Genomic DNA, 22541 nt, shown 5'->3' with positions numbered 1-22541 from the left:
GCCTTGCTTGAGTTGGAGGCTTTAGGGTGGTCCCATAGGCAGAATTCTGAGCGTAAAAGTAGTGCATGCATAAGTAAAAGCCCGTTGTCCCCATTTGCAATCAGCATTCAGACCTCCCACAGAATCTTTCATCCCACTGAATCGTGTCCTGGGCTAGTGGGTCCCTAACAACTCACCTGAGATTTGCCAGAGGAGCCACAGAAAATGAACTTTGGGCTTCTCAAGCTCTTGGTGGGTGAAGGGGGACCTGACAGGGTTGGCTCTGAGAGCTGCTGTGCTTCCTTCTTTGAGCACTGAGACCGGGAGCCTGGGGCCTGTGGCTAGGCCCAGCATGGAGGATGAAGGGCTCTTTTCTGTCTCCACTTCATGGTTTCTATAACTAGCCACAACTTCTGTAAGAGGTCTTGTAAAGTCAAACTCCACAGGACATGACCAGGCTAGTTTCACTAGTAATTGGCAGACACTGCTGTTCACTAGTGTTTATTTCTCCTTCCTGCCCTCTTGAAGTCAGCTGTGAGCATGTGACTCTGCTTTAGCCAAAAGAATGTGAGTGGTGAGTCACTTCCAGGTGGAAGCATTTAAATGCTAGTGCTAGACCCTCTGTTCTGCCTCCCCCTTGTGGAGACCCCGATTCCTGTCAAGATGACCCAGTGTCTTCGTCAGTCTAGGTCCCTGAGTAACGGCTGAGTAGGGGCCCCTCTGACCTGTCAGACAAGGAGCGAGAGGAAACCAACCTTTGGGGTCTGGAGCTGCTGAGACCTAGGGGTACAACACAACGTAACCCAGCCCCACCTGACAGAGTGCCCGTGCTCTGTGATGTCATGGCTTACATCCAGTGACTGTATTCTGTGCTAAGCCTCAGCCTTGGGTATACAGAGAGTGAATCATTAAACACAGCAGCATGACTTAAACTGAGGTGAGAACAGACCTCATTTTTGCAGAAACCTGAACTATTTTGTGAGATGACAGTAAAAATAACTCTTAACCCTCCACATCTAAGCTGGAAGTATGCTAGGTTTAATAGACCTTGGGAGAGAGAAAGGACGAGTGCCATGAGCACCTGCTGTGGGCCAGGCTCTGTTGAGGCCCCACGGTGCTGCGGGGCGCAGGTGTCACCTGTGCAGATGAAGCAGCGTGCTGAGGGCTGTGGGGGCTATTGCCGGCCATACTGGCCGGCCATCTAAGGCTCCAGAGCTTGAGGGTATTGACCTCATTAGAATGCAGGAGATGTGGGTTACCGTCTGACCGACAGTCTCATGGACAGCTTTGTCACTTTTCTCACTGAATCTAATGCGACTCACGTTTGGCACAACCCACTTTATTCCACCCAGGAGGCCTCAGAGCCGAGGCCTGCCAGAATAGCAGATGCTGGCACCTCTCCCTGCAGTGGAATGAGGAAGGAGTATGGAGCATCTCCTCATGGTCTACTGCTTGTGTGGAGAATAGCACTGAACACCCTGATGGCCCAGAGAGTCCTACAGTCTTAATTCTTCCCTGAGCTGCCCCCCACAGGCATCCTATGAGGAAAGGAGGCAGCAAATGTGTTACTTCTGCAGGTCACTGGGCAGAGGAGCTGAGAGAGACACAAGCGTGGGTGTCGAGCTGAGAGGGCTCCCATGCTCCTGGAATGCTGAGTTAGCCACAGCTGGTTCTGTGGCCCGGAGAGCTGGAGTTTGGCATCTCGGGGCCGCCTGAAAGAATGGCCACCTCCCACCCCATGGGACCAGTGCTGCCCCACGAATGCCACCTGATTCTGTTTTAACTCTGAGAAATCACTGTTCCCACAACATACTTAACTATATCAAGAATGCACAAGGCAAGTTGGAATAACATTAAAGGCTGCTAAAAAAAATATTAAAAATGCGAAAATGGTGCCTCCAAGTCCAAATAATGGCATTTGTGAAGATTTAACCATCTTTAAGCATGGTACTTCTTCCTCGTGCCATGTTTTGGTTAAAGTTTTTGACCTAAGTTTGCTACATTGCAGACTTCGGCTTTTCTGGAACCACAGAAAAGTTCTAATACTAACAATAACAGTTTGATTCAGACCATGTCCTGGGACGTCATGGGAGATCCAGGCTGCAGGGGCCCCCGTAGCTTAGTGTTAATTCCCTTCTTGGAAATCCAGGGGATGGCTTGGGACAGCCTGCCAGGCCCACTATGGTCACCTATCAACTTCCGCATGCAGACAGTATGACCAACGTCTGGTCATGACTGGCCTAGTAAGGATGTAAACTGATGCCAGTATCACAGATTCTCACCAACTGACCTGGTATCAACATACTTCATATCCAGAGTTCATCATTCCAGGACATACAAATCTAGAAGTTACTAAGCCTCTTGTGGGAGCTGTTGAGAACCAACAAAACTGAGATTTTGAAAGATTCCTCTCTAAAAAGTAAGAACATTTAATTCCTTTCCATTATGTTTTCTAAAAGAAAGTATCCCAAGCATAAACAGTGACCCTTTGTGTGTTCAGAAGAAAAAAAGTACAGTGTTTATACTTTATTTTTGATTTAAAGAAGCCATATTTACATAATACATTCATATTTTTAAATATGTTACAGCTCTCTGTAGAAAACCACTCCATGAAAACAGCAACATGTGATCTGGATTTAATCTTTAAAATATTAAGTCAAATGAAAATACTCTTATCAGGACTCCAATTTAATTTCACAGCTCACCTGCAGAGGGAAACTGAAGGGAAAGAGGAATGAAGAGTGGGTGATGGAAAGAACACTATACCTCTCCCACAGGGCAAGCGTTCACAGATTATCTGTCCCTGACACACGTCAGCTGGCTTCACTGATGGTGGAGGGAGCCAGTCCCCACTCTCCCAGCCACTCCGAGAGTCTGACAAGGCTGGGGAACATGTTCTCCCAGAGCCTTTGGACAGTTACCCTGCCACCCCTTCCCTGACTTCTGAGGCTGAGGATAAGGACTCCTCTTCCCACCATTTCAACTGGGTCAGCCAGCAGCTGGTTAAGATCAACTCAGCAGTGTTCTCATTCTTCTGAGAAAGCTAGAGTTGAAATAATGTGCAAATTGAAACCACAATATGACAAGCTAAAATGGCCTCCCTCCTTGGATCTGGTTGGCCATTTTCTCATCCGGGGGCTCCTCCTTCTCCTTTTCCCGCTCTTTGTTCCAGTCCTTCAGGCCCTCTGGGAGCGAGGTGTCCTCATCCAAGCTGCCGGTGCCTTCCACAAATTCCTCATAGGTGGATTTTTCTGCAAATGGTCTGGGGCCCAAAAGTTCAACCATATCATTCTTATCTAATACTTCTTTTTCTAATAATAGAAGAGCAACCTGAAATATGAACAATTGCCATTAAATACAGTTACTCAGCAAAGTCTATTCAAGGCTAATAATGTTTTTATTAATAGCCAATCTCACTCCAAAAAAGGATTTAAGATGACTGAAAAAGATATACATAAGGTCACATAATTTTAGAGTAAGATGTGCAAAATACTGGAAAAACAAATGTCCACCAGGAAGTTAGTGGTTAAATACATTTTGGTACATCCACACAATGAACGATTATGCGCCTGTAAGAAAGAATCTCTGTTCTAGATGCATCTTGGAGAGCCAGTCAGTGAGAAAAGCAAGATGCACAATGTGTACAGTATGGCTGCATTTGCTTTTAAAAGGTGGCGGGGGGAAGTGTATCTTTTTATGTGCTTATAAATACATAAAGAAATTCGGGAAAGATACATAAAGTAATAAAAGTGGTGGTGGGGTGGAATTGAGGAAAAGATGGCTATGGTGAACAGGAAATAAAAAAAGTTAGTTGAAAAAAATAAAGACAAATAAGGCAGAGATACAAAAAATGAAGCCAAGAAGGTTAATATGAAAATATGCACTTTAAAGTTCTAGTCATTTCTATGGTTGAACAACAAATTGGACACTACACATTTTAACAGGTCACCAAAAAAGGGACACTTGGCCAACTATGTGTATGGAGGTGAGTGATGGAATCAGGAGGCAGAGAAGAGTGGTTACATTAGAGCATCTGACCATCACAAAGAAAATGAAGCAGGTTATATTGTAAACTGATCTCATAAAATAGATTTAGTTCCTCAGGGAACTCCCTAATTAGAAATTTAACATATCTTTAGTTTACATTAAATGCTATGTTTTTAAGGATACCAAATAATAAGATAATTTTCTTCTGTTTTTTCAATTTTTAAAAACTTTATGGACTATTTCAAATATGTAGCAAAAAAATGTAGAAAGAATGGATAACTAACCTCCATGCAGCCACTATCAATAATTATCAACTTAGAGCCATTTTTGTTTCATCTACTCCCTGGATTATTTTAAAGAAAATCCCAGATGTCATATTATTTTATCCATATATATTTGTTTATATCTCTAAGAGATAAAGACTCTTAAAAAACATAACCAGAATACTAAAAGGCTCTGATTATTTAATAAATTGCTTGTGTATACAAGATATGGAGAAATAAAGGTTTAGGATTTCTTCTTAGACCACCTTTAATTCTCAATTTGCCTATTTATGCAGTTGTGGGTAATCACTTAAGTTGTGATAATATATTTTATTTAATCCAATATGTCAAAAATATTATGTCAACATGTAATAATATAAACAATTATTGAGATATTCTACATTCTTTTTTTTATACTAAATCTTCAAAACCCTGTGTGCTCATGGCATATCTCAATTGGGACTGGCCACATTCCACAGCACAAGCCTAGTTAGAGGTTAATGGCAAGGGCTCTGCAGACAGGACCTCTGGGTCCAAATCCTGGTCCTGCCACTTACCCACTGCAGGACTTTAAGCAAAGTTACTTAACCTCTCTATGTATTAGTTTCTTCATCTGTAAAATGGGGATAATAATGTAGCGACCTCATGAGGTTGTGGGGGTTTTAGAGAAGTTAATACATCTTAGGCAGTACCTGGTAAACTAAGATGCAGGATGAATGCTAGCTGATTACTCTTATTCTTCTAAAGTTTGGCCCTTACAGATCAACTTGTCTGACTCCTCGTTTCATAGATGAATAAACTGAGGCCCAGAGTTTGGAAGGCACTAGTCTCAGTAGCAAAGGCTCAGCCACCTCTCCTCCCGATGGCTCCCTATCTCCTGGCTGGCTCAATATTATTTTTAACAGATTTAATTTTCTCTAACGGACTAGAAAGTACTTCAGAACTCTGCAGTGTTTCAAGATCCTCACTCTGTTGAACCAATTTTCCTTTCACAAACATTCCTTTGTTACCACTGTCAGTACATGCACCGTACATTTGGAGGGGTAGATAAGCGGGTGAAATTCCCTAGACACATCTGGCATTTATGGTGTGCACGTGGAACCCCTCCTACTGAATCCCTGAACACACGCTCTGTCCTCCTAGAGCTAGTGGTCTCCAGTGAGCACTTATGTCCTCCACTGTCTTTTATAGCTCATTTCCTTCTTTTCAACAATTGCCTATAGGGGGATCACCAACAGATCCCATCTCTGGCCTGGACCTCCTATCCACAGTCCATTTGCAAATGCCTACTGCTCAGTCCTCTTGGGTGTCAGGACTGAACCTCTCGTCCCGTCCCTGGCCTGTGCCTGCCACTAGGAGGAGTCTTGGAGTCATCCCGAGGGCCTTCTAGTTCGTTCTCTAAATTTAATCAAGAAATCTTGGTTTTTTAGATCTGCCTTTGCCTTTCTACTTCTACTGCCACCAGGGCACCATCTCAGGAATGTTAAAACAGCCCCTGAGCTGGTCTCTATTCTAGTCTCTCCCATCCCAATCAAGCTGGCACACTGCTGCCACTCTCTCCTTTTAAATGATGATCTTTTAATCATTTCCACTCCAGATTCTGTAAGGACTCCCTACTATAAGACAAGGCAGCTGGATCAGATCATTTTAAAGGTCACTTCTATTCCTACCTAGCTTTGGAGGCCCTGGGTACTCCAGTCCCCTTCCGCCGACTATCTGCTCCAGGGCAGGCAGGCTCAATCCTGCCTCCTCCCCACACTGCTCTGCTCACCAGGCCTCCAAGCTGTGAGCTCCTCCTCTCCTCTCCTTTCCTTGTTCACTGTAACCTGACTGTCCTTTAAGGTAAAATTTAAGCCCTATATAAAGCCTTCTCTGACTACTCTCACCTTTCCTTTCATGGAGCTCCTGCTGTAAGCTTTCCAGTATTTCACGACACTAGCTCTCGCTCCACTTACCTGCACACTTTTGTGAAAAGATGTCACAGATTCTTTTGGAATTGCCTAGCACAGGACAAGCTCACAGTGGGCTTCTCTGAAGATTTGCTGATTGGATGGTATATCTTAGAATATGCTTTTATCTTTGTCAATACCTTATAAAAGGCTTTTTAATTTATGTTTTTATCATTAGAGTGTGCAATGTTTAAACAGAAAATTTTAATTTTGGTTGCATGGATTCTAAATAATTAAGGGTTTACTGGATGTAAGAAATCCACTGAATTCAGAAAAGATCCTTCCCTTTTGTAGGTGCTATCAAATGAGGTAGAACAATGGAAAACACAAAGCATGTTTGTTCACCGGAAGCTCATAATTAAGCCAAAGGTAGTTTTCATGTGTCAATTCCTACTCATCTAGTTTGGCTAATTCTTTTGTTTGCCCTTTCACTACCTGTTTATTTTGGAGGTGAAAAACAATGGTAAATCCCAATCTGTCCATCATGCTCCATATTCAGGACTACTGGTAAAATACTTGGTGGAAAGGAGTGCAGATTCAATTGTTTACTTGGTAATTATTAACAGACTTAATTAATCCCTCACTCATATTCCTAAGAGCCATAAGAGCTGGGATCATGCCCGCTTTTGCTCACCACCATACTGGTACTGCCTCACAGACACAGAGCAGACACAAATCAGAATGAATGAAGAAACCCGAGAGTTAGCCAGATACGGGGAATGCTGATGTCTATAAACCAACCAAAATAGTCAATCTATCATTTTAATCTTTTTTTAAAAACTGTGTAGAGAACTATTCGTACAACTGGCACTTACCTTCTCTACGTCAGCTTTCTTTTCTGTGAGAAGAGCTACTGTTCTCTTATAAGCATCATTAATGAGTATTCGTACTTCGTCATCTATCAGTCTTGCAGTGGCCTCACTGTAAGGTTTCTCCAATACCATGTCCCCTTGACGTGGGAGGTCAAAGGAGATTTGCCCAACTTTTTCATTCATGCCAAACTGAACAATCTGAAAAAGAATACGTAATTAGTGGCAGGCATCCATTTTTGCTTACAGGCTAACATATTTTTATAAAATGGCAACAATGACATTAAATCCACACACTTCACTGTAACACTACTCTTTAACCTGCAAAGTCAACATGGTGGCCTTGAGTTGGCTAAGTAGACAAGGGGGTTCTGTGTAGACAATGGATAGTGTTTTAAATTCCTCAACTAAGCACACAAGAACAGAAACCCACAGACAACATCTACAACAAAATTAGGTGACAGACAGGTGGGGACAAATCCCAACAGCTATGAAACCAGCATGTATTACTCTCTGCACAAGGAGAAGCAGAGGAGAAGCAAGAAGCATATGACAGACCCAAGAGAATAAGAACCCCAAACTACCAAGAGGCTCTTGCTGGAAAGACTGGCATGCCAACCTGGGAACAACTGAACCTGGAAGGGGCATCTGCATTTTCCCGTTCCCTGAACGGGGTCCAGGGGACAGAGTGAAGAGATTGGTCCAATCTGGACACTATGAGCCCCCAAAACTAACCAGACAAAGCCCCACATTAAGAAGCAGCTTCTGGATGTAAAATCCAAACTCATTAGAAAAGAGAAGGTGCAGATAAAAGTGGGGAGCAGAAACAGAGCAGGAGAGCTCAGAAAGTAGGAAGCTATGGTTTTTTTTTCTTTAAGAAGATTGGCCCTGAGCTAACATCTGTTGCCAATCTTCCTCCTTTTTTCCTTTTTTCTCCCCAAAGTCCCAGTAGTTAGTTGCATGTCATAGATGTACATCCTTCTAGTTGCTCTATGTGAGACGCCACCTCAGCATGGCTTGATGAGCAGTGAGCAGGTCCACACCCACAATCTGAACCGGTGAACCCCGGGCCACCAAAGCAGAGCACGTGAACTTAACCACCACGCCACCGGGCCGGCCCCCTAGGAAGCTATGTTTTTTAAAATTAAGTTCATGAAAACAACAGAAAAGGAAACTCTAAAACCATAAAACTAAAAAAACTGTCCTAATCGCCTCCCTAAGAGATGAGAAAAACAAATTTCAAGTAAAAATGGGCAGTAGAAAAATCTCTTATAAAGTTATGTGAAAAAAGTAAGGAGAACAGTGTCTCCACAGATAAGGAAAGTGGGGTGAGAAGACAGTCCATAAAACAGATGAAAACTGTAACCCACAACTTCAAAAAAAGCTAAGAGAAATCAGGAAAGTATGAAAGAATAACATAAATCAGAATCAGTAAACTTGGATGAGGTGCTAGAACACAGGAAAAAGTTAGATAAAGGAAAAAATTATTTTAAAAATGAAGATTAAACTAGAAATAAGAAGAGCAACCAACCACAACAAATAATGCCCTAGGAAAAATAAAGGTGAAGAGGACAAGCAAAAAATAAATTTTTTTTGAGTCATTAAAAAGGATTTGAGAAAGTAACAGACCCAGGAGAGCTGACATATGAATAACAGGAGTTTCCAAAGAAAGTCATTGATGTTAAGTTCCAACACAGCAAAACTACATTGTTTGGGGATGTATGCACCAGGGATAAACCTAAAGAAAACAAGCGAATAACTGTAACAAAAGTCAGGAGAGGGGCTGCTCCCCGCAGGGAGGGAGGGGATGGAGAAGGGTCAGGCACCTGGGGAGAGTCAGGTGCAGGCGGCGCTCCACCGTGGGATCACGCAGGCTTGTAACTCAACTTTAAACTCTACGTACATGCTTTACATACTCTAGTAATAAACTTTAAATACTATACTATGAAGAAAAAGGTTTCTTTTCATAAGTTGATTGTTTTAAAATGGATTTCTTTTAAGAAATAATCCTTGCCTGGAAAGCCTAAACCACAGTCAAACACAACAGTCTTGTCTCAGCGCCATTCACGAATGTCCATTTCTCGTACAAATGTGAGAGAACCAGGAAGAAACACTCCATTTCCCACACTTACTTGGGCATATGCACTCTGAGTCACTTTTCTCAAGTCATCTTGAGCACCAGTGGTAATTCTTCCGAAGAAGATTTCTTCTGACACGCGGCCACCCAGCGTCATGCACATCCTGTCCAGGAGCTGCTCTTTGGTGTACAGGTATTGCTCTTTGGGTAAATACTGCGCGTAACCCAGTCCTTTGCCCCGAGGGATGATGGAGACCTGGCAAGTAGGAAACATAAAATGTTGAGGATTCCACCTCCAAATGTAGATTTCATCACAATGTTTATCTATAGTTAGATAGACAAACTCACTCATGGAAAATAAGCACAACTGTTAGGCAATCTGCCAGCCTTGGCAAGATGCGATCTAGCAGGAATGACTGCTCAAGAGGAATATTTTCTCTTAAGATGACTTCACCTTAGAGTTCTAGAAAGTATTTCCTGTCTTTTTATAAAACTCAATTGACATTATTTAGTCTTGACAAAAGGACCACCGCTAAGTGATGACTCCACATGACAGCTCAAATACAGCGCAGGCTTCATTCAACTTGATGGTCAGCCACAGCACTGCCCTCCTTTACAGGACAAAGGGGAAGGCAGACCAAGATGCTCAGCACCCTTCATTTTCTTTTCTAGCCCTCTTTTTGCAATTGAGTAAGTTCCTTTCATTTTTAAAAAATCTACTTTATTGGGTTATGATTTATATACAATAAAATGTATCCATTTTAAGCGTATAGTTCAATGGGTTTTGACAAACACAACCTCCTACCACAGTGAAAACCCAACATATTCTCTTCATTCCCCAAAAGTCCCCTAGTACCCTTTTGCAGTCAATCCTTCTCCACCCCCAGCCCTAGGCAACTGCAGATATGCCTTCAGTTCCTATGGATTAGTTACAATCTCTAGAATCGCATATAAATGGAATCGTACAGTATGTTCTTTATTATGTCTGGTTTCTTTCACTGCTCTGAGATTCACCCACGCTGCTGTGTACTAATAGCTCATTCATTTCTACTGCTATGTAGCATTCCATTGTATAAACATACCAAATATCCACTTCATTCTCAAGGGACATCAAGGTTGTTTCCAGTTTATTGCTATTATGAATAAACAAGCAAAAGTCTTTGTGTGGACATTATGTTTTCATTTCTCTTGGGTAAATATCTAGGGAGTAGGATTGTTTGGTCATATGGAAGCACTTGTTTATAAGAAACTGCCACACTGTTTTCCGAAAACGTTGTATCATTTCACATTTCCATCAACATTGTATGCGAGTTCCAGCTGCTCCACATTCTTACCAATACTTAGGACTGACTTTTTAATTTTAACTATTTAGTATTTCCTTATGGTTAATTTGCACTTCCCTGATGACGAATGATACTGAGTATCTTCTTCATGTGTTTAATGTCTATTCATATACCTTCCTTTGTGAAGTATATGAGTACGCTCAAATCTTTTGCCCAGTTTGCTGGGTTGCTTGTTTTCTTCTTATTGAGTTTTAAGAGTTCTTCATAATTCTAGATACAAGTTCTTTGTCACATAAGTGTACTGTAAGTATTTTCAGAGTGTATGACTTGCTTTTCATTTTCTTAATGGTGTCTTTCAAAGACAAAAAGTTTTAATTTTGATGAGATCCCATTTATCAACTTTTTTTTGTCATTTATCCTTTTGTATCCCAAGAAATTTTTGCCTACCCAAAGTTATAAAGAGTTTTACATATGTTTTCTTCTGGAAGTTCTATAGTTTTAGCGTTTATGATTTATTACAAGTTAATTTTTTATATATGTTGTAAGGGTCAGTGTTCACTCTTTTTTTCATATGAACACTGAGTTGCCAGAACCATCTGTTACTAAGACAATCCTCCCCACCTTGAATTACCTTGGTGTATCTATTGAAAATCAATTAACCAATTAGTTGTGAGGGTCTATTTCTGGACTCTATTCCATCCCACTGATCTGTGTCAGTCCTTTCACCAATACTAGTCTTCATTACTGCAGCTGTATACAAAGTCTTAAAATTGGCTAGTGTAAATCCCTTACACTCACCCTTACACTTCCCAGCTATCCCCTGACACTGCAAGTCAGTTAGGCTGTTGCTTGCATGCTGCACCAGTGTGGGAAATGCACCCAGTTGAAAAAGCAGAAAACTAACAGTCTCACTTGGTGTACTCCTGTCTCACTGGTTTCTGCTCACTTCTGTGCCAGGCTTTCTGGGGTCTCCCTGTGCATGCACAGTTCAGTGATCAGCCAGGGATCTGGGCAGCTTCTACTCGGATTTGGGTTTCACCTCTCTGTAGCTTTTTTGCTTCCAGGATTTTCCTGTTAAGTTTTCAATATTCTTCAAATCCTGAACTCTTTCTTCGCCTCCTCAATATGATAAGTCCAGCATTTTCCACCACTGTGGCCATGGAGATTAGGGAAAACCCTCAGGCAAGAAAGCCACAAACTCCCAATTCTAACCCACTGCAGCTGCTGCTTTTCAAGAGTAAACTCTCCTCAAGCTTTGTTCTGCTTTTGGAGACTTTTTGGTCCCTTTAAATAGTAGTTTTCTTTCCAAATTTTACAACTTATCAGTGGGAGATAACCTCTTCATCTCACCATCATTACCAGACATTTTTGCCAAATTTATTTATATATTTATCCTTTGTGGGAGTGCCATTTTGTCAAGTAATTGCTCACACAATCATTTGGCTTGCCGACTGTTCAACATAAACTGCTCTACCTTTAAGAGAGGGTCTGCATGCTCCAGATACCAGCCAGCAACTGCATGGCCTGCCTCGTGGTACGCCACGGTCTTCTTCTCCTCTGGCTGCAGAACCTGGGTTTTTTTCTCTAAGCCTGACAAAATAATAACAAAAAAACAAAATCTCTGCTTTAGTGACACTGACATAAAAAGACAGTTATACAATACTACACACTGCCTTATCTAAAATGTGATTTAGAGAGTAAGCTGCCTATAATAATCCAAAAATTCCCAATCCCGGTCAGAATAAAAGCAAAGGATCAATTTCAAAATATACCCAACTACAACAAAAATGCATTCACCACCCTCCCTCCAAGCCTACTTTTCTCTTAACTCTCCTACTTTTTTGAGGCACATATCTTGTTTTGGTAAATAAACAAAACTGCAAAAAAACCTCAAGCACTTTGGTCAATATAAACCATATAAAATTCATAGAAAACAAAGAAGCCTGGAAAGAACTCATTGCTTAGTCTAGGTATCTGAAACTATCAAGTGCTGGGTAAACAAAGATGCCTGCCGTCTGAGACTGCCTGCTCTCTGTTCCTGATGGAAGGCAGACAACAGACAGAGGAAGAACTGAGCTAGCTACAGATCTGGGAACACCTACTCAGAAAGTTGGCTAGGCCATGCCACAGCACCCAGCACACTAACCAAAGAGGCCAGGGGTTCAAAAACCCAGCCAAAGAGCAGCAGAGTAGACCCCAGAAGATAAACCCAGGAGACCCTGCCGGGCCTCATGTCGACTGCAGAGCTGAAGCGCCCCTGAACCAAGCAGGATTCCTCTCTGCCTGGATAAAGGTGGACACTGAACCTCATCTGTACCTCTGTACTATGGAATTTGACTGTATTTTATACTAATACAAACCGTCACACTGTGACAACAGTTTTGTTGTGTTCAAAGTAACTCATGTGAGAGAATTTCTCAACTGATAACATATGAAGGAGTCTTGAAGATTAAAAAAAACAGAGAGACTGCTATGTTCCCAGTAACACAGCCCAAGACAAGTATACACCAAGGAGCGGCAAGGGCAGAAAATTATCGAGGGTGAGTTAACCATCCCTGTTTTCCATAGATAAGCAGTTCTTGCTGAAAAAACAAGACTTTTCCCCATCGTTTATCACAGGAATCTCTCATTTTCTCTGCATGCCACCTTACTACAGAACAATTGCTCGTGGCTGGTTTACAGCGGCTGAGCTGTGAATGGGTTAAGTGTCACCCACCTCTGAGCAAGGGCTCCTGCTGGCCTTGTGGCCCTCTTGTCTTGCACACTCATTTTTGTACTAAGCACTGATGGCTTCCCCTTGACCTAAAGAGGCACAAACACGCGGTTTTCACCTGTCTCCACAGTGAATTATTTTGTTTAATTCCATCCACAACTCTATCATCTTAGATTTTTTTCTTTTCAATAACAAATTTCCAGAATAAGTGGTCTATTTATTCAGTTAGTAGTTAGTTGTTTATTTGGTATCTAACCCAGGTTAACACATCGCTATACTAGCTCTAGATCCTCACTGGAATCTTCATTAATCTGGCTTTTCACCCTCCACTCAGTTGAAACTGTCATGTGAAACGTCACCAAGAACAGTCTCATTGCCAAATCCAAAGGTCATTTTCCTTAACATCCCCGCATCACTTGATCCTGCTGACAACTCCCCCTTTATAAACGTGTCTTTGCCCTTGTCTCCCACCTCCTCTAATCTGGGTTTCCTTTAGTGGCGTCTCTTCCTAGTCTTCCTTACTTATTTGTTGAGGCACCTTCTGGGCCTATGGCACACAACAAGCTTTGGCGACTTTGCTGACTCACTTTTCTCCCCTCTGCTACCAAATGTGGGCATTTGGCAACGTTTACTGTGTGGGCCCCGCCTGAGCACTCTCACCCACCTTCACACAACAGGAACCACGGTCTGTACCACTGTAGTGCTGCAGAGTTCCACGGGGACATCCCGCCTCCTCTCAACCTCTGCACACGCCGTTTTCTGCCAAACCAGCTGCCTCCTGGAGCATCCTATTCTTCCTGCAGCCTGCAAGGCTGGTGCCTGTTACCACTGGGACTACCTATGGTAATGCCTGCTATCTCACACGAATGACTACAAGGTTCTCTGCCTCGAGATGCTTCCCTCTTCTTCAAAGCCAGATTCATTTTCCTAAAATATCGCTGATTATCATGTTACTCAGCGGCTCAGGAAAAAACCCATATTAGTTCAATACTGGCCATAGGACAACACTTAAAAAACCCTTGCGCTTAACCTTCAGGGCTTTTTAAAATCTAGACATAAATAACTTTTTCAGTTTTGCCTTACTTCCCACAGGAACTTGAGTCTGACGGGTTTATTGCCCCTCCACAAAACACAGGCTGTAACATTGCTACCTCCAAACCACCTTTTGTTCATGCCACTGTCACAGCACATCCCATTTTTCTACTTAACCCAGTTTAAATCCCACCTCTTCTGTGGAGCCCTCCTGACTGCAGTGCTTTCCCTTCCTTTGAATGCTCAAGTTCTTGAACTGCTAGTTATCTTTTTTACAGGTATTAAGCTATAAGCCCTCTAGAAAGCAAGGAAAACACATAATATACATTGTCCACTATTCCAGCTGGGTGAGCATTTCCTGGTCAAACAATTGTTATAGCTGTTTATCCATCACAGCTCTATATATCTAGCATAGAGCACATTTAACTCATGCAATGAAATTTTTGGAAACAAGAAGGTTGTGAGCATTTTCAAAAAACTGGATTGGTGTAATTCAGGAGTAGACACTTCGCGGCTTGCTGCCCATGTGAGTGAGGAAGTGTGTGGGCTGCTGTCTCAGACTCACCCAACACCTACACCATCGATCCCTATGCAGACCACAGGGGAGGGCAGGGGACTCGCAGCACCAAGAGCACACGGCAGGTGCATGGTGAGCCCCAGGGCTCGGCAGATATAATTTTCTTCGCTTCTAGATCTTGCCAAAACAGAGAAATCCCTGGCCTCAAATTCATTTTATCAGCTGTTTGACGTGAATTACATTCAGTTGCCTTACCACCAATCACTCGTTCAATTGCTTGTTCAAAGTGTTTCTGATTTATGGAATCTGAAAGGTGTCTCGCAGCAATCAAAGCAGCTTCATTACAGACATTAGCAACATCAGCTCCTACAAAATGAACATACAGAACAGCTGACCCACCACAAATACTCAAACTGATTAGTCACACATTATGGATGACCAAATCCAGTCAATTTCTCACCTAGCAGCAGACTGGACAAGAGCTTTATGTAAACAGAGTTCAGTTTGATGCAGGACCACCCTAAGCTATTCTAGCATTCAGTAACAGGCTGGTACAATCCTAACCCTTTGAACTGAGATGCAAGTATTTGAAGTAAACAGTTAATTACAGGCAGCTATTTATCTTTATAGACAATAGGGCTCATATAACAGCAAACTAAGACAGTATTTAAAAATGCCCTTTAATTAAATTAGTTCCATCATCTCTGTTGGGAAATGACTTATGTGGCTATTAGGTGATATGATGAAATATAACAAATAAGCATTGAAGTAACCTAGTATATTCAGTTAAACAACAAAAGCTAAACATGTGAAGCTTGCCAAATGCTTTCTAGATCTAGGTAACACAAATAAGCTTAACACAATGTATGTATTCAATAAACAAATATTAAACAGTAACGGAGTTTCTCAAAAAATTAAAAACAGAACTACCATATGATCCGGCAATACCACTTCTGGGTATTTATCTGAAGAAAACAAAAACCCTTATCCAAAAAGATATATGCACCCCTATGTTCACTGCAGCATTATTCACAATAGCCAAGACATGGAAGCAATCTAAGTGTCCATCGGTAGATGAAAGGGAAAAGAAAATGTGGTATATATATATACAATGGAATGTTACCAAGCCATAAAAAAGAATGAAATCCTCCCATCTGCAACACGGATGGATCTAGAAGGTATTATGCTAAGTGAAATAAGCCAGACAGAGACAGAATACCATATAATTTCACTTATATGTGGAATCTAAAAAAACAAAAACAGAAAACGAATAAACAAAACAAAACAGAAACAGACTCATAGACACAGAGAACAAATTGGTGATTGCCAGAAAGGGGGCGGGGGCGGGCAGGGCACACAGGGGGGAAGGGAGAAACAGGCAAAGGGGATAAGAGGTGCAAACTTCCAGTCATAAAATAAATAAGTCATGGGGATGTAAGGTACAGCATAGGAAATATAGTCAACAATATTGTAATAACTTTGTATGATGATAGATGGTTACTAGTCTTATCAGGGTGATCATTTTTTAATGTAAATAAGTGTCGAATCACTATGTTGTACATCTGAAACTAACACAATATTATATGCCAACTATACTTTAAATAAATAAATAGAAGTAAAAAAAATGTTATAAATTCCAAAGACCAAAGAAACAAGTAAAAAGTTAGGAGCTCTAGGACATTTAAGATGCCTGTCTTCTTCTGACCATGCACTTGCATATAATCTGCTCCTACTTGTCATATGTTCCTTTTTATTTCATTTTGAGTTTGGAAGGAGGTAGAGAGGAAATAGGAAAGAAAGGATCACATTTTACATTTAAAAACTCTTGGAATAAGCACATGAAAAGATGCTCAACATCACTAGTCATTAGCGAAATGCAAATCAAAACCATGAGATACCACTTCACACCCACTAGGATGGTTATAATAAAAAAGATAGACGATGAGGTTGGTGTTGGTGAGGATGTGGAGAAACTACAACCCTCATACACTGCTAATGGGAATGTATTATGGTGTAAAATGGTGCAGCCACTTTGGAAAATAGGTTGGTAGTTCCTCAAAAAGTGATCCAGCAATTTCACTCCTAGGTATAACCAAGAGAAATGCAAACATATGTCTGCACAAAAACTGTATGTGAATGTTAACAGCAGCATTATTCATAACAAAAGGCAAAAGATGGAGATAACTCAAATGTGCATCAACTGATGAATGGATAAGTAAAATGTGGTATATCCAAACAATGGACTATTATTTGGCCATAAAAAGGAATGAAGTTCTGACACATGCTACAACATGGATGAACTCGAAAAACATTATGGTAAGTAAAAGAAGTCAGGCAGAAAAGACCACATGTTGTATAATTCTATTTACATGAAATATCCAGAACAGGAAAACCTATAGAGACAGACAGTAGATTAGGCGTTGCCTAGGGCTAGGGGTGAAGGGAGTGGCTGCTAATGGATTCTTCTGGGGTGATGAAAATGTTTTAAAATTATACTGATGGTTACACAACTCTATTTATATTTAGTAAATATACTAAAAACCATTGAATTATACACTTAACACAAGTGAATTTTATGGTATGTTAATTTTATCTCAATGGAGTTGTTTTAAAAAAAAAAACTTAGCAGTAATTTCTGTGATATTTATGGATGAAATGATATGTTGTCAAGGAATTTGTCATAAAATAATCCAGAGGCAGAGGGAAGAGGGTGGAGCATAGATGAAATAAGGTTGGACATGAATTAATAGTTGTTCCTGAAGCTAGGTGATGGGTGCAGAGGGGTTCATTACACTATTTTCTCAACTTTTGTTATATCTAAAATTTCCCATAACAAAAAGGTAAAAATACATACTTGGTTGGAAGCTCCAAGGTGAGAGGTAACAAAGTGAACTGGTACCTGGCAATTGTCACTGATTTAAAGGACATACAAACAGGACAGCAGGTTATGTTCCACTCACCCGAAAACCCTGGAGTTAAGGATGCAAGTTTTCTTGCCAGTTTCTCCTTTTCCAGTGCACTATCCAGTTTTAGTGGTCTAAGGTGAACTTTGAAAATAGAGGCTCTTCCTTTTATGTCCGGTGGTCCTTGAGAAATTATTTTTAAGGAAAAAAAACCATAGTGAAACGGTTATATCTCTCCTCACGAGGACTGGACTGAACCCAATGAAAATCATCTCACCAATAAAGATTTGCCTATCGAAGCGCCCTGGCCTCATCAGTGCAGGATCTAGGATATCTGGCCGATTGGTGCCTGCCAGAATGACTACATTTGTTGTTGTGTTAAAACCTGAAAAGATAATAACAAAGATGCAATCATTATTAAATGCCATGGGGCAGAAAGCAATAGTGTGCCTGTTAAAAATGTCTCAGCACTACAGATATATCGTTACATTAAAATTTTTTTCAGTTTACCTAGTGCTTTTTAAGTTATAAATTATTTTCCTTACTAGTCATCTTGTCCTTAATGATAGTCATATAAGACTTAAAGCTTTAAGAATCAATTTTCTTTCTTTCTTTTTTTTTTTTTGTGAGGAAGATTGGCCCTGAGCTAACATCTGCCAATCCTCCTCATTTTTGCCGAGGAAGACTGGCCCTGGGCTAACATCCATGCCCATCTTCTTCCACTTTATATGGGACGCCGCCACAGCATGGCCTGCTAAGCGGTGTGTCGGTGCTTGCCCGGGATCCGAACTGACGATCCCCGGGCCACCGCAGCAGAGCGTGTGCACTTAACTGCTTGCGCCACTGGGCCGGCCCCAAGAATCAATTTTCTAAAAACAAATTACCAAAGATTTTAATTTATTTAACTAGAAATTTAGATTATGTTGTCAATTTTAAAAATGTTTTAAAATCAATAAGATTAAATTTGCAAATGATGTGTCTAAACTCCCTGGGCCATAGGACAACCCATCGCATATTTGAAGCCAGGTGTTAGCCTCCACTTCTGACCTCTTCTCCAGGCTCAACTTGGTGTTTTATTGGCCATTTCTCAAATGCCAATGCCATGGCCACAGAGCCTTCACCCTCAGAACCTGGCACTGAAAGAGCTCAGCTGCTAATTTCCCCAAATGTGGCACTCTGATTTGAACATGTGACCCAACCACCAAACATTGAAGGAGGGGCTCTACCTTCTTATTCTCAATACTATGCCCAGCTCAGTAATGTAAACCAGTTCAATACTCGGCACCGTGCTTCCCCTTTCGAAGCACACCACAGCATCAATGTATCTTACAGCAGGAAGGATGTGGCACATCCTAAGAATTGGCTTTCCCAAATAAAAGACAAAACTGACTAGCATGGAAAGACTGCTACTCTCTTACTAAAAGAGTATTTGAAATCTGCCAAATTCACACTTGGTTACACATGCGTTTTTCAGATGCTTCAGAATCATACATGGTTTTGAGAATGACACTATAATTCTTTTGTGAATCATTTCATCTATTTTCCTCTTATTCAACACCTGGTACAAATACCATCTTAACACCAATATTAAGTTACGGCAGGCTGTCAGGCAAGAATATTTTGCTATTAACTGCACTGGTATAAAAGAGCCTGTAAAAAGGGCTCTTTTAGAGAATGCTTTTTTTTCTGTACTCAATATTAGCATAAGGATTCTCCTTTTAGATATATGTAAAACAATTACAAAGCGTAGTTTAAAATACAAAAGACTTGAATATTCACCATCCATTTCCACGAGCAGCTGATTGAGTGTATTCTCCTGCTCACTCTGCCCCCCGAAGTTGCCTCTTCCTCTCTTCCTTCCCACAGCATCTATTTCATCAATGAAAAGAATGCAAGGGGCGTTCTTCCGAGCAAGGGCAAATAAGTCTCGGACCTGGATAAAAATATAAATACTAGACAAGTAAATATCATTTATTTCTCGAACAAAAAATAAATATCAAGTTTCCTCTCCCATAGAAAGACAATCTTTTGTGTTACATACTGTACAGTACACATTTGCAAGTTACAACTAGCAAAGAAGTGAAGTGGCAAATAATGAGTAACTTGGTGGGCAACTGATTTAAGGTGAGCAAATATTACTTCTGTAATCTCATAAACTATTGTGTATGTAATAAGCACTAACAATATCTGCTATTTTTAAAACATCAACAAATTAATACTATATATTTGTAGCCTACAAAAAGGTAACAGTACAGCTGTAATCTTTACATTCAATTTAAAGTTCACACTGCTCCGGGGTGCACATGTCACGCCTGAGGCAGTTATTAACAAGCAGAGACTTACTAACAGATCCAGGCAACATGGACACAGAAAGCAAAGGCAACGACCCTCCCAAGCCCATCCAGTGATCGCCCGGAATGACGGACGGTGACCTGCCCTCAGCCCCGCTGCAACAGGAGCAGCCGTGAGGCCCCTGCACACACATTCTGTCCCGCTAAGCATGTCCCCAGGTCACTAGTTTAGGTGCGTTGAAGAAGAAATAGCTGTCTCCAGGCATCACCATCAGCTAAGAGTTCAGGGTCTCGCCCTATCACCTTGCCCCTAAGACATTCAGCGACCAACTCCCTATGCTTCATATTGATGGTGCTCAGGGCAAGCTGCCCCAGGAAGCACCACTCTGGTATGCGGATTATTTCGAGCTGAAGACAATAAGGACTCAGAGAGCTCAGGAAAAATATTTGAGTTTCCCCTCCCAAACCGCCTAAAGAATTTAAAACCAAAAAAAATCTGTTTTAGGAAGGGGTTATTATCATGACTGCTATAAAAGATAATTTAGGATAGAGGTTACAATAGAAAAGGCACCACCAAGCCCATCTTATCGGGAGTCCTGTCTCTCTGGCCACATTCTTTGGATGGCCCTGCGAGGAGTTGTCAGACAATCATTTACAAGGGAAGTCTCCATTTGTAAAGGTATCTCCCTCTCTGTATTGAGAAAAAGGGGGGGTGAGCTCATTTCTAGTAACTTATCAATGTGGAAGATGAGGCCTTGGGGCTGTATAATAAACCTTACTCTTGTTTACTGTGCTTTAGTGGTAATCTCCTGTAACTGACTCCCCCCACCCCCAAAACCCTCCTTTGTCATTGGCTGAAAATGATATTTAAGACGAGAATTTCTGCTATTGTGTTGAGAAACGCAGTGTCCCTGCTTTCTCCCATGTATACATGTTATTAAACTTGGTATTATTTTCTCCTGCTAACCTGTCTTGTTGATTATTTGGCCAGCCAGAAGAACCTTAAGGGAAAGGGCAGAGGGAGATTCTCCCTCTTCCCCCGACAGTTTTGGCGAGCCAGCCAGGAGAAGCACTGGCTGGTAAGTTGCCTTCTCTGGCTGGAAGACCTGCCTTCTCCCTGGACTACTGCAGATGGTGAGATACGGGAACGCCTGACGAAAGCCGGCAAAAGGTAAGACTTCTTACCACGTCAGCATCCCGGAATCTCTATCTGCGGAGTCCGGCGGAAGGAAGTGGTGAGAATTTTTTCTCTTTCTAAATTTAGATTGGCAGGAGAAAATATTTGGGAAACTAGTTTCTTGGGCTTTTAGTGACTCTTGGTTTAAATTTGGTAGAATACTCTTGGTTTTTGATCTTGATCCCTTTTCCTCCCAGAGATAGTCTCTGTTTTTCTCTTTTGTCTGTGTCTTTTGTCATAAGAAGGAAATACCATAGGGTAGGACGCAGGCATAGGCCCTACAAGCCTGCTGTCCGGGCCGGCCCCACAGACTGGTGAGTTTGCGGGTCTCACCAGACTGGCGTCTACAAACTTTGCTGTGGGTTATTATGCACATGAAGTGAAGGTCATTGCCAAGGGCATCTTGGAAGCCAAAAAGGCCGCAAATTTAAGTGGGCGCGGGTCGAGCAGTTAAGAGCCATTAGGGCGCTCGCCACTTTCAGAAGACTCCCGTGACAGGATAAGTTAGATCACGGAACGGGGTAGATGACACAGGTCCCCCGCCAACTGCAAGAAAATGTCCGTGCAACGACGAGGTACTCTGTAAAAGCACACAGTCCCCAACCCTGCGGCACCTCCCCCCCAGGTATTATTCTGGCTCCAAGAGACCTAAGGCGTGACTAAAGCTGTCATTGTGCACAGAAAAAAAAAAAAAACCGGATGAGGTTTTTCCTTCTGTCTTGTTCTGTGTCCTGAGAAAACTTGGCTTTGTGACCAGTGAGAATATTCTCCTTGGTCTCTACCATACGGAAGGTGCATTTACCGGGGTGCACCTTGGTGGCCAGTCGAGTAGACTGGGGTTCCGAACTGTCTCTTTGTCCGGCTGTGCCAAGTTCTCAGGGGAGTTTGTCATAAAAGGCCCAATCCATAAGGGCTTTTGTCGTCTTTACCTTCGTTGCTTGTTAGTGCTGGAAAAATCCCATTCCAGTATCGCCTGCCCGGTGTCACAGATTAGCGGGTCTGTGACTGGAGGCGTCCCACACTATTGTGGGAGACCGGAGACACCCTTTTATCCTTACCGCCTGTGCAACGAAGGTCTTTACTTTCTCTGAATATCTTTGGGAGTGAATTCTGTGGATCATGGGGGCTACATCATCTGCGCCCTCACCAAGGACACCTCTTGCGTCCATGGTGAAGATTTATTCTAAGCGTGGAAAGTTACCTCCGGGTCTTTCCTTAAAAAGGCTTATTGGTTCGAGTCACTATTGGAATAAATATACAAGTGAAGATCCTACTCGTCAATGGCCAGACGACGGATCCTTTGAATTGGAAAAACTTCTAAATTGGAGAAAAAAAAATGTTTTGAGAGCTCTCACATAATTGCTTAATTGGTACCTAAGAATTAAGGCCAGAAAAAGAAAGGGAAAAATTTGACTAGTCCTAAGACCTTGACTCAGGTTACAACTGAATTGAGAACATGTAAAAGTGTAAGTGTTGATAAGATTATAAAGGTTGGAATGTTTGAGCTAATTTTATACAAAGAGGTTACATCAACTTTGCCTGAGTATGTTTTAAAATGTCT

The 22541-nt window shown here is 41.7% G+C and overlaps 1 protein-coding gene across 1 annotated transcript in view; it reads right to left on the bottom strand.

The window, feature by feature from the left end:
• Positions 1-2474: 2474 nt before the first annotated feature.
• The window catches only part of AFG3L2 (AFG3 like matrix AAA peptidase subunit 2), a 47598-nt gene continuing 27531 nt past the window's right edge, over positions 2475-22541 (bottom strand). The window contains exons 10-17 of the mRNA XM_058556781.1: positions 19292-19445; positions 17790-17897; positions 17570-17695; positions 14865-14975; positions 11822-11937; positions 9120-9320; positions 6994-7188; positions 2475-3309 (exon numbers count right to left, since the gene is read on the bottom strand). Of these exons, the coding sequence (XP_058412764.1) occupies positions 3067-3309; positions 6994-7188; positions 9120-9320; positions 11822-11937; positions 14865-14975; positions 17570-17695; positions 17790-17897; positions 19292-19445 (1254 nt within the window). The 3' untranslated portion in view covers positions 2475-3066. The remainder of the gene's footprint in view (positions 3310-6993; positions 7189-9119; positions 9321-11821; positions 11938-14864; positions 14976-17569; positions 17696-17789; positions 17898-19291; positions 19446-22541) is intronic.

This window comes from Diceros bicornis, chromosome 16 (assembly GCF_020826845.1).
Source record: "Diceros bicornis minor isolate mBicDic1 chromosome 16, mDicBic1.mat.cur, whole genome shotgun sequence".
Lineage (NCBI taxonomy): Eukaryota > Metazoa > Chordata > Mammalia > Perissodactyla > Rhinocerotidae > Diceros > Diceros bicornis.
The sequence above is the reverse complement of the archived record's forward strand: the minus strand, read 5'-3'. Positions and strand labels throughout refer to the sequence as shown.